Genomic DNA, 12,209 nt, shown 5'->3' with positions numbered 1-12,209 from the left:
GAAAGTATGAATTTCCTTTGCTATCTCATGTCTTTCAATCATATGCATGTGTGTTCATACACAAACATGTTAAGCATAGGAATGGGAAAAATAGTGCTAGTTTGTTACATAAAACTATGTAATATATGAAAATGCTGGTTTTCTTCTAAGTTAAGCTCTTTAATAGACTCTAAATATGTATTTTAGGAGCTTTTAAAGTAATATAAATGTGTAAGTATGGCATTGATAAATATTCTTTCTTTGTTCCTCTCTTTATTATATATATACATATATAATCCATATAAATATGTACATAATACATATATATTACCTTGTGTGACATGTATATTTAGTAAGTTAGTTAGAACTCGACAATATTGGCAATTCATTCTGAAGAAGCAGTATAAAGGAGAATATTATTTCATCAGTTCAATTCATAGCCCTGTTGATTGTTACTTTGTCAATGATTGTTTATTATTGTTTATACTTGTACCATAACACAGTTTTAAATGTGCTGTATTTTAATTGCACAGAGGTATCCTGTAGTAATGTCAACATATCTCGGAGTTATGGGTCGAGTCCTGCTACAAAACACTAGTTTTTTTTCTTCACTTCTTAATGAGATGGCACATAAATTTAATCAAGAGGTAAGAATCTATGTACTTAAAGAAAATCTTTATCCAAATAAAGTTTGGAAAAATTTTGGTAAAATAATGAGTCTATGAAAAAAACCTTGAAGTAAGTATTTTTGTTACTTTAAATCTTTAATAATCTATTCCATATGATAATTTGGGAAAAAGAAGAAAGATGAACCTGTGAGTGGCAATTTGAAACTTAAATTTTGTTCTCTCTCAAAATAGACTATGTTATTCTACTTATCTATAGGATAGAATTTTGATTTGTTTATGGTGGTAGTTTTTGTTGCCTCATACATAAAATGAAACAGGAATACTTTACATACAGTCACGTACTACCTTTCATTTCTTTAATGAGCTTGTTTTTAATATCATGCAGTATTTCTATCATCATTACTATAGGAAATGACCTTTTCAGCAGAAGTTTATTAAAAGCATACTAAATTGAAACCAATCACCTGAGTAAGTTTGGAATAGGTTCTTCAATGAGTTGGTTACTTGAGACTACACACATTATAGTAAAATATGATTTTTATGTCTTAAGTGATCAATCTGTTAAGGTTTATAAAATGTAGAAGGTAGAATGTACTTGACGGATATCTCTAGAATGGAGGGGCAATTTGTGAAAAATTTAGGTTTGTGGCTAAAACAGATATTACCATTTCCACTTTTAATGAAAATCCAGAGTAAGGAAGTGCAAATTGTAGAATGAATGTTAGTTTTTACAGAAGTAGACTAACCTAATTAAAGAACCTAGATTTCATTTTGATGATTAGACAGGAGAGATTTTTCATTAGCTTCATTAAATTTAGCTGTGATGGAATAATGTTAAAAGTTTAAAGAGTGTATTCAGTTGAGTTCAACAAAATCTGTTGAGTGATCTTAGCAATAACTATAAATTTTTTTGTGTTTTTTAAAATCCTCACAACAACCCAAGGAGGTAATAATATTTGTATATCTATCTCACACCTGAGAACGTTGAGACTTGGAGAGATCTGGTGACTTGGTCACGTCTCCAAAGCTAGTGAGTGATGGACTTGATAGGCACACCCCAGTAACCTCACTTCATCTAAGTGACCACATTCCGCTGCCTCCTGTGCATCCTGAAATAGGCACTTCTCCACTGTATACTGGAGACACTTGGTTTGACAAGCTTGCTTTTTAAAGGGAGAGAGTACTTAACAGGCCATTTTGGAATGTTATTATAAGTCCTATGTTAGAATTATGTCCAGTGTGCTGTGGGAAGTGAAAAGTTACTGGTAAATTTTTTCCCAAGTTGTTTTTTTTCCTTGATAAGATACACATAGCATAAAATTTATCATCTTACCTATGTTCAAGTATGCAGGTCAGTGGTATTAAACATAATAATGTACAATCTTCACCACCATCCATCCCCATAACTCTTTCAGATTTATAAAACTTGAACCTCTGTACTCATTAAACAATAACTCCTCATTACCCTCTCCCTGTAGCCCCTGGAAACACCATAGTGAAGTGAAGTCACTCAGTCGTGTCCGACTCTTTGCGACCCCATGGACTGTACCCTACCAGGCTCCTCCCTCCATGGGATTCTCCAGGCAAGAGTACTGGAGTGGGTTGCCATTTCCGTCTCTAGGGGATCTTCCCAACCCAGGGCTCGAACCTAGGTCTCCCTCATTGTAGATAGACGCTTTAACCTCTGAGCCACCAGGGAAGTCCCATGGTACTTTATAAAAAGTATCATGATTTTTGACTACTCTAAATACCTCATATAAGTGGAATCATACAATATTTGTCTTTTTGTGACTAACATATCACTTAAACCTAATATTCCGAATATTCATGGTGTGTGCGTGCTTAGTCGTGTCTGATTCTTTGCCACCCCACGGACTGTATAGCCCACCAGGCTCCTCTGTCCGTGGGATTCTCCAGGCAAGAATACTGGAGTGGGTTGCCGTTTCCTTCTCCAGAGGTCTGAATGTTCATAGTATTGTAGAATGTGTCAGAATTCCCTTTCTTTTTAAGACTGAGTAATATTCCATGGTGTATGTATGTGTGGTGTGTATAATGTTATTATAAGATAATGGCTATACATCCCTGTGCTATACAGTATGTTCTGTGGTTTATCTTTGACTCATTTTGGGTTGAATTTTGTATATGGTATGAGATAAGGATCCAGCTTCATTATTTTGCATATGGTTATTCACTTTTTACAGTGCCATTTATTGAAAAGATTGTCCTTTCCCCATTGAATGATCTTCAGTCATTTATGCAAGGGTTTATTTCTGGGCTCTCTATTCTGTTCTCTCGATCTGTATGTCTACTTTTGTATGATTATCACATAATTTTGATTACTAAACCTTTGTAATGCATGTTAAAATTCAAAAGAGTGAGTCCTGTGGCTTTTTTGATCTTTTCGGAGATGATTTTGTCTATTCAGGATCCTTTGAGATTCTCGATGAACGTTAGGATGGCTTTTTCTATTTCTACAAAGAAAAAATATCATTGAGATTTTGATACAGATTGCATTGAAACTGTAGATTGCTTTGAGGGTAGTTGTTTAGTTGCTGAGTCATGTCTGGCTGTTCATGACCCGATGGACTGCAGCACGCCAGGCTTCCCTGTCGTTCACTGTCTCCTGGAGTTTGATCAAACTCGTGTCCTTTGAGTCAGTGATGCCATCCAACCATCTTGTCCTCTGATGCCCCCTTCTCCTCCTACTTTCAATCTTTCCCAGCATCAGGGTCTTTTCCAGTGAGTCGGCTCTTTGCATCAGGTGGCCAGTGTATTTGAGCTTCAACTTCAACATCCGTCCTTTCAGTGAATATTCAGGACTGATTTCCTTTAGGATTGACTAATTTGATGTCCTTGCAGTCCAGGGAACTCTCAAGAGTCTTCTCCAACACCACAGTTCAAAAGCATCAATTCTTCAGTGCTCAGCTTTCTTTATGATCCAACTCTGACATCCATACATGACTATTGGGAAAACCATAGCTTCGATTAGACAGACTTTTGCTGACAGAGTAATGTCTCTGCTTTTTAATATGCTATTTAGGTTTGTTGTAGCTTTTTTCTAAGGAGCAAGCATCTTTTTATTTCATGGCTGCAGTCACCATCCACAGTAATTTTGGAGCCCAAGAAAATAAAGTCTGTCACTGTTTCCATTGTTTCCCCATCTATTTGCCATGAAGTGAATGGACGGGATGCCCTGATCTTTGTTTTTTGAGTGTCGAGTTTTAAGCCAGCTTTTTCACTCTCCTCTTTCACCTTCATCAAGAGGCTTTTTAATTCTTCTTTGCTTTCTGCCATAGGTGTGGTGTCATCTGCATATCTGAGGTTATTGATATTTCTCCTTGCAATCTTGATTCCAGCTTGAGCTTCATCCAGCCCAACATTTCTCATGATGTACTCTGCATATAAGTTAAATAAGCAGGGTGACAATATACAGCCTCAATGCACTCCTTTCCCAATTTTGAACCAGTCTATTGTTCCATGTCTGGCCTACCTGTTGCTCCTTAACTTGCATATGGGTTTCTCAGGAGGCATGTAAGGTGGTCTGGTATTCCCATCTCTTTCAGAGTTTTCCACAGTTTGTTGTGATCTACACAGTCAAAGGCTATAGCTTAGTCAATGAAGCAGATGTTTTTCTGGAATTCTCTTGCTTTTTCTATGATTCAGTAGATGTATTGACATTTCTTAATATTGTCGTACAATCTGTGAATGTGGGATATGTTTTTATTTGTTAATTTCTTAATAGGAAATGTTTAGTATTTTTTGTTATATGTCTTTCACCTCCTTGGTTAAGCTAACTCCTAAGTGTTTTATTCTTTTTGATGGTAATATAAATGGAATTGTTTTCGTACTTTCTTTGTTAGATTGGTCATTGCTCATGTATAGAAATGCAACTGACTTTTGTTTGTTGACGTTGTATTTTGCTACTTTGCTTAATTTATATATTCTCACAGTTTTTTTGGTGGCATCTTTGGGACTTTCTATATATAAGAACATATCCTCCACAGACCATAATAATTTTGCTTCTTCCTTTCCAGTTTTGATGCTGTTTATTTCTTTTGCTTGTCTGTTTGTTCTGGCTAGAACTTCCAATACTGTGTTGAATAGAACTGGTAAATTTTGGCATCCTTGCCTTGTTCCTGGCAAAATAGAAATAATGACCTGTGGCAGGTGCTGGTGCTGCTTCAGCCTGTTGACAGTATGAAGGATTGGAGAGAGATATTATAGGGTCAGACTAATTTCTCTCACTGTAGTAAGAACACTGGCTTTTCATGGGACATTTATTTTTTTCACTTCTCAATGTGAAGAAAAAGTGTTTTCATAAAGAATTGGCCAAAAATTGTCAAGCCATCATGTTAGAGAATGAAATATTACTGTAGTTGAAATATTACTGTTGACTGTGAGCACAGTTTTAAAGGACATTGAATTAAATAGGACTATGACTGATGCTAAAGCTGAAATTCCAATACTTTAGCCACCTTATGTGAAGAGTTGACTCATTGGCAAAGACTCTGATGCTGGGAGGGATTGGGGCCAAGAGGAGAAGGGGAAAACAGAGGATGAGATGGCTGGATGGCATCACCAACTCGATGGACATGAGTTTGGGTGAACTCTGGGAGTTTGTGATGGACAGGGAGGCCTGGCGTGCTGCAATTCATGGGGTCGCAAAGAGTCGGACATGACTGAGCGACTGAATTGAACTGAACTGAGGAATATGAGTTCCAGTAAATCCAGATAGCTTTGAACAAGCAAAGATGTTGCAGAAGGGTTTGTCTCTTCTAAACATTTGAAAACAGTTGTCAGATAGTAGAGAAAACCAAGTTAATTTTGAATGATTTTATATTTTTAGGTAAGAAGTTGGGTTCATTGTAAAAATCACTGTTAGAACAGTGCACCTGCTTAGTCCGCCTCTAAGCATTTGCTAATCAAAGTCTTTCAGAGTCATTTTCTGTCTTGAATGAAGAATACTTTTTAGACGAAAACCTAATTCAGTTTAGAGCCTAGAGTATTGAAGAATGGTGCTTTTGCTGTAGGGAAATTTGCTAGAAAATGACAGTATTTGTAGGCCCTTTTTCTCTTTAGACTTCCTTTTTCTTCCAAGGGATAGCATCTTTCTTCTTGTAAACACTTGTGGAATTCAGGATGGGGGGAAGGGCTTTGGGGATTATGGTTTTTCACCACTCAACATCTTGCTTTTCATTTAGATCATCTAATTTTAATTTGTTTCTCATCTTGTCTTCCCCCTGTTCTTGATGCCTTGAGTTGGAACTTCTCAGAGTTTGTTTTTGCAGATACTGAATCTTTGTACTCCCATAGGAGTGGGGATGGTGATCTGGAAGTTTCTAATTGTTCCTTATACAGATTCTCAGCTAGTTTTCCTGTTTTTGAGCTCTATGCCTCTGTCTTCTTTGTGGCTTGATGATTGCAAGATTCTGAGAAACAAGTCTGTTTGCATTAGACTGTTTTTCCCCTGGCAAGCAGTTTTTTTCCAGGCTTTTTTGTTCTGCTAAGTCACTTACTAAGCACTCTTTCATCCACTTGCCATCTTCTAAGAAGTTGTTGCCATCTTTACCAACTGTAGTTTCTTCTCTTTTATAGACCCTATGGGGTTATTTGTTTGCTTTTTATATTTATGTACTCTCATTTTAGTGGAATTTCAGAGGGAGTGAGCAAATGTTCTATGCTGAACTAAAATTGTTTTCACAATGTCAGTATGATTCTAGGGTAAATAACTTATTTTTAAAGACTCAGTAAGTTGTTTGTAGCTGAATAATTGGAATAATATCTGTTTTTCTTTCTACAAAACTAAGACTGAACTATACCTTGAGTATTTCTTTGTTTTCTAGAAACATTATCATCTTACTCTTTCTGGCAATGCCCTATAATTTAGACTTTGTAAATTTGGGGGGAGGAGTGAAATATTCTGATAACATACTTCAATTCTACAAATTTTTCATCTTAAGGAGATGACTTTCTTCAAGACCTGCCAGTTAGATTATTTTCCCCTTAATCTGTTTTAACTGTTTGACTTGAAATAGCACATATCTTTCTGATACCGGAGAGATTGAAATTACTTTTTTATTTCTACAAGATGAATGATTTTTCATGAAATCTTATGTAAAAATGACATTTTATTGCTTGAATAGCAGCTGCTATGAAGGTTAGATTAAGAAGACAACATTTAAAAAAGATCGCTATTTGCATAAACATTTTATTCTGTTCTTACAGGGAATATAATTATATAAAACTACTTAATTCTTACAGAAAGCATAAGTCATATTCTTTAAGTTTATAAAAGCGATAGAACCAGTCAGAAATAAAATTTTTTCTTTCTACAATGGGTATTTATTTAATTGTGGTATCTTTAGCATGACCTGCCAGGGTAGATTCTGGCATTTGTTCTCAAGGTAGAGAAATCTCATCATCTTTTTATTATGCTGCTTAAGAAATACTTTAATTTTAAAAATAAATAGTTCTCTGAAATACTGCAGAATTTGTTTGCCTCATGATTCACTATAACTAGTCATCAACATTTGTTACAGTTGTCTTATTTCTATTTTTATTATGTGCTGTTGTTACTTTTATAATAGAGCAAATAAATGTAAGTTATAAATAATACTAGACCATAGAGATGCCTGTCTCTGCTGATTACATCTTCATTTCAACCACATGTTACTCTAGCTTTAGCTGTAGATATTAGATTTTAGTAACTTGATGCTTTCTTTTGTATGGTTATGCTTTGTTTTTAAAATCTTGCTTACTTGATATTAATTGCAGTAAATCTGTAAAGCATCTGTGCCATTCGTTTCCAAATTAAGTGAACATTGAAGACACATGGTATAAATCAGCAGTTACTAGACTGTATTGCTTCATGGTGCCCTTAATGTGTTAGTAACATTTTCACAATGCCTCTAGAGTAAATATCTAACTGTTCTTTTGATTACGCAATCCGAACAACTTAATTTGTATTCATGTCCTTATAACTTTGTATCTATTGAAAATTATACACAAAAATCTGAAGAATAACATCTTTATTTCATTCTTAAATAGCCGCAGTTACTGATTAGTGGAATATGAATGGCCACTGGGCACCACCAAGATTCTTAACCTTAGTTTCAGGTTGGACACCTCCACTTTCATCTTCTGTTCAACCCTGACTTTTTGGTAGTACTGTGCAAAGATAGTCATCAAAGGGAATGTAATGTTAAAACTGGGAACTATATTGAACTAGTAGTTCTTGCAGTAATCGACAGATGTCACTGTGTTTCTCTGAATAATTTTAAATACTTTGTGAGTTCACTGTAGCATCTTAGGACACAGCATACCATTTGGGGAGCTCAAGTATAAATGGTTGTCTTGAACCAATAAGTGTTCACTTGACTGTTTATTATCTTTTAAACCGTGTTGGAAAAAATGTATTGAAGCATTTCTTGGAAAAATGTAGAAGCACAGAAGTAGGAAAGTATGGGTACTCAAGGTTGATCTTATGTTACTAAAATCTCTGAAGTACAGATTTTGCTGTTAAATGCACTTTTTAAAAGGTGTGAGAAGTGTACAAATGTTTATAAGCAAACGTGAGACCCACTTCTAGTCTACATGATGCGTATACTCGGTCGTGTTTTATTATATGGATTCTACCTATGCATTAGTTAGGGTTCTTCAGAGACACAGAGCCAGTTCTGTGTGTATGTAGAGAGATTGAGAGATATACACACATACAGTTGTGCACATGGATATTGAAGGAATTGGCTCATATGATTGATTTCAGGGACTAGCAATTTCTAATTTTGTAGGGCAGGCTGAAAATAAAAACTTGGGCAGGATTTCTGTGTTACATTCCTGAGACAGGATTTCTTCTATTTATAGGAAACATTAGTTTTTTCTTAATAAGGCTTTCATCTGATTGAATGACACTGTACTCACATTATCTAGGGTAATCTGCTTAATGTCAGCTCATTGCAAATGTAATCATATCTGCAAAATACTTCCATGGCAGCGTCTAGACTAGCATTTGTCCAAACAAGTGGACCCTTAGCCTAGATGAGTTGAATAAGTCTATTTGGCACTCAATTAATTGGCTCTCAAGATTAATTAGATTCCATTTCTGATTTTGCTCATTTTTTTTCCCAGCTCACAGCTTGCCCCACATTCTTGTATTCCAATTCTGTGGTTTGTTGGAATTGTACTTTAACCTTTTTTTATGAGGTTTTTGCCTTTAACAGTACTTATAAGTAAAGAGCATTTCAAATATTTTGAGATGCCTCCTGGTCTTTTTTTCAGATGGACCAGCTTTTGGGAAATATGATTGAAATGTGGGTTGATCGCATGGACAATATTACCCAGCCTGAAAGAAGAAAACTTTCAGCTTTGGCTTTGCTTTCTCTTCTGCCATCTGATAACAGGTGAGGAAATGTTTACTTGAAATTTGTTTTGTTAAAGCATCAAAGTATTAGCACTGTTTTAGCTATTGGTATTGCTGTGTATTGCTGGGCAGTGCTGTTTTATGCATATGTATGCCAATTTTTTTAGTTGATAACCAACCAAGTGTTGATCTGGATCTAAGAAGGTGGGAATTGTGGGCATTGCAGTTTAATTTGTTGGTGTTCATTTTACCAATTTATTTCATTTTTGTCTGAATTCCTATTTTAAAAAAACACCAGATTTTATTAGATTTAATTTTAGGTCCTTGTTTTATATAAATATATTAAATAAATAATATTTCAATGTCAGTAACACTTCATAAAGTGTATTATCCTCCTAGTAATTCAATAGTTTGTTACATAATTGTTAATTTTGGATTATCTCTAAAGAAACTTACAAGTTATTTTTTTCTCCTTACATAGATGAAGTCATTATATTATATTTTACAAACTTTATTAAAATTTTCATTTCCATAAAGCAAATACAAAATGCTTTGATTTGGGCATTTAAAGAAGAGGTTTTTTTTTTTTTTTTTTGGCCTTTATCCCTGTTTTTGTTTGGCATTATATTTCTTTTTGGGGTATTTTTAATTTTAGAAGTATAAAAGCAGGCCTTAAGACATTGTGTTTTATGAGAAGAATAATATATTAGATTTTTTTGTCTTGGAGAATTTTCACAGCACCTATATCATAGTGATAAATTAGTGAAATAAATGCAGTTAGGTTTAGAAATTATTTTTAAAAATTTATTATTATTTCTGGTATAGTAGTTTAACACAGGTGATTATTTAGTCTTCACATCATAATAATATCATATGCTATTATATGTTATTATAAAAATAGATAATAATTTTTGGGCCCTTACTGTTACCCGAAAACTGGGTTTACCTCTTGGTGAGTGTCTAGCCAAAAGATACAGCCAAGTCAAAGACTGGGAGAATGAAAGATTTAGCACTTGCAACAAGTAAGGAGAATACCAGGGATCTTCCCCAGTGCAGTGTCTCCATGAACAGCAACTTTTGGGAAGCTTTAAGCTACCGGCACATGCATAATTATGAAGGGGCATGGATAGTCTCACAGAGTCCAAGCTTTGGTTGATTGAAGTCACGAGGGTCAGAAAAGATGAACATCATCATCTCTTAGTTTCCAGTTGATCAGGAGATTGAATGCCTGGGAAGTTTAAATTCTGCAAAACTGCTCAGGAAAGTGCTTCATACTGTTCTTTACTGTTGAAACAGACCTGTGAGTTTTTACAGCTGATTTGTTATGTTTGCTATTATGTTTTGCTATTGTTAAGTTTGCTACTTCTCTTGCTTGAAAGCAGTTTGTTCTTTTGTTCCCTTAAAATCGTTATTATTAAATTCTTCTCAGTGTTAAGCATTGTAGCCAGGCTTAGATTACAAAATGGCATAGGCCAAAAATGCCTTCTGTTTTGTCGACAAAGCCATGCCTCGTTCTGCTTCTCTAGGGACCCCCACCTTATATGCTTACATTACCATTTGCCTTATGTTTCGCAAGTACTTTACATTTATGTCTCATTTAATTTTTAAACAGTCCTGAGTTAGAGACATAATTGTTTTGTTTTTATAGAGCAAAGAAATAACTTAAAAATGTTAAATAACTTGCTTAGGGTCTGGTAAGTGGCATGTCAAAAGGAAGATTTTGAGCTTGGGCAATTGATGCCAGAGCTTGCTCTTTTAACTCCTAGGTGGATGTACACAAGGGCAACATTATTTCCTCTCTGTGAAACTGAGTGGCATCTTACTTATTTTTGGAAGCCAAATTGAAGCTACCAACATTTTAACTTACTGGTCTTTCCCTTCTTTTTAGTAGAAAAACAGTGACTAGAGATTTACCAGGCCTTTAAAGTGGGGATGTTAAAGAACCTGTTCTTTGGCAGTAATCAACACTCAGTAAACGTTTACTCAATAAATTAATGAATGGAAAAAAAAAACTAAGCTTGATAGAGCATGTTAGAGTGTTCTCTAACAAAGTACTGAGATTAAGAGAAAACTTGAAATGACACAGGTTAAAAAATGAGAAGAATATCTAATTGTATCTCAAGCATATTTGCTTTACCCTTTTTGATATTATGGTTGACTTCAATATTTAATTTTTTTTTTAAATTTCCAAAAATATTTTTGATATGTAAGTTGTGAAAATAGTTGACTTCTCTGAAGAAAATAAAAAAGGCTTCTGTAAAGGTTAAAGAAAACTTAGACTGGGGCCTATGTCAGTTTACATAAATTAAAGGGCAAGATTTTATTAAGGCTTGAATTTCTCTTAAACATTAATTTTTTTAATTTAAAAATATATTGGGCTTCCCGATGGCTCAGTGGTAAAGAACCTGCCTGCTAATGCAGGGAACACAGGTTCAGTCCCTGGGTCAAGAGGGAGAAGGAAATGGCAACCCACGCCAGTATTCTTGCCTGGAAAATCCCATGGATAGAGGAGCCTGGCAGGCTATAGTCCATGGGTTGCAAAGAGTCAGATACTACTTAGCGGCTGAACACAGCACAGTAATCTATAATGGAAAAGAATCTGAAAAACAGTATATAATCACTTTGTTATACACCAGAAACTAACACAACATTGTAAATTAACTATACTTCAATAGAAAAAATAAATTTTAAAAATATAAAAAAGAAATTAAAAATTGTGAGGAAATAGCTTTCTAAATAGGAAAATCAGATCTTATTTCTGCTTTTAAAATAAGGTATTGAAAAGTCTATTGAGTGGTTGTGAATTCATATCATTTTAAGGGTACCTAGGAAGTCTTAAAATAATGTGGTAATAGAATTTTAAAAAATAAAGATTTAACTTTATAGTCCTTGATGGATTAGTGACTAAAGAAGCATTGATAGATACAGGAAATGTGTCCATTTGAAAAACAAACAAAACAACTTAATTGCTCTAAAAATTTGCCACATTATCATTGGCCCATGACATAGCTTTGGAAAATTTAGGTTCAAGTGCTTTAGTGGAAGGGAATGTTGACAAACTGTCAGCAGTTTTATCATTTCCCGTTATAACCTTTCTTCTGTTGGGTTGGCCTAAAAGTTCCTTTGAGTTTTTCTGTATGGAAAAATTTTTTGGCCAACCCAGTATTTAAAACTGCATAGTTGATGGAGTTTGAGGAAAATTTTCCCCCTTTCATGTCCCCAGTGATATTTTCTGGTTAATC

General features: G+C 34.7%; 1 protein-coding gene across 1 annotated transcript in view; it reads left to right on the top strand.

Moving 5' to 3' along the window:
* IPO11 (importin 11) overlaps positions 1-12,209 on the top strand; it is a 190,268-nt gene that overhangs the window by 123,450 nt on the left and 54,609 nt on the right. Inside the window, exons 26-27 of the mRNA XM_052659057.1 lie at positions 513-626; positions 8,886-9,007. Of these exons, the coding sequence (XP_052515017.1) occupies positions 513-626; positions 8,886-9,007 (236 nt within the window). The remainder of the gene's footprint in view (positions 1-512; positions 627-8,885; positions 9,008-12,209) is intronic.

The sequence above is a fragment of the Budorcas taxicolor genome, chromosome 20 (assembly GCF_023091745.1).
Source record: "Budorcas taxicolor isolate Tak-1 chromosome 20, Takin1.1, whole genome shotgun sequence".
Taxonomy (NCBI): Eukaryota; Metazoa; Chordata; class Mammalia; order Artiodactyla; family Bovidae; genus Budorcas; species Budorcas taxicolor.
Note: the sequence above shows the minus strand (reverse complement) of the source record. Positions and strands in the feature narration are given on the sequence as shown.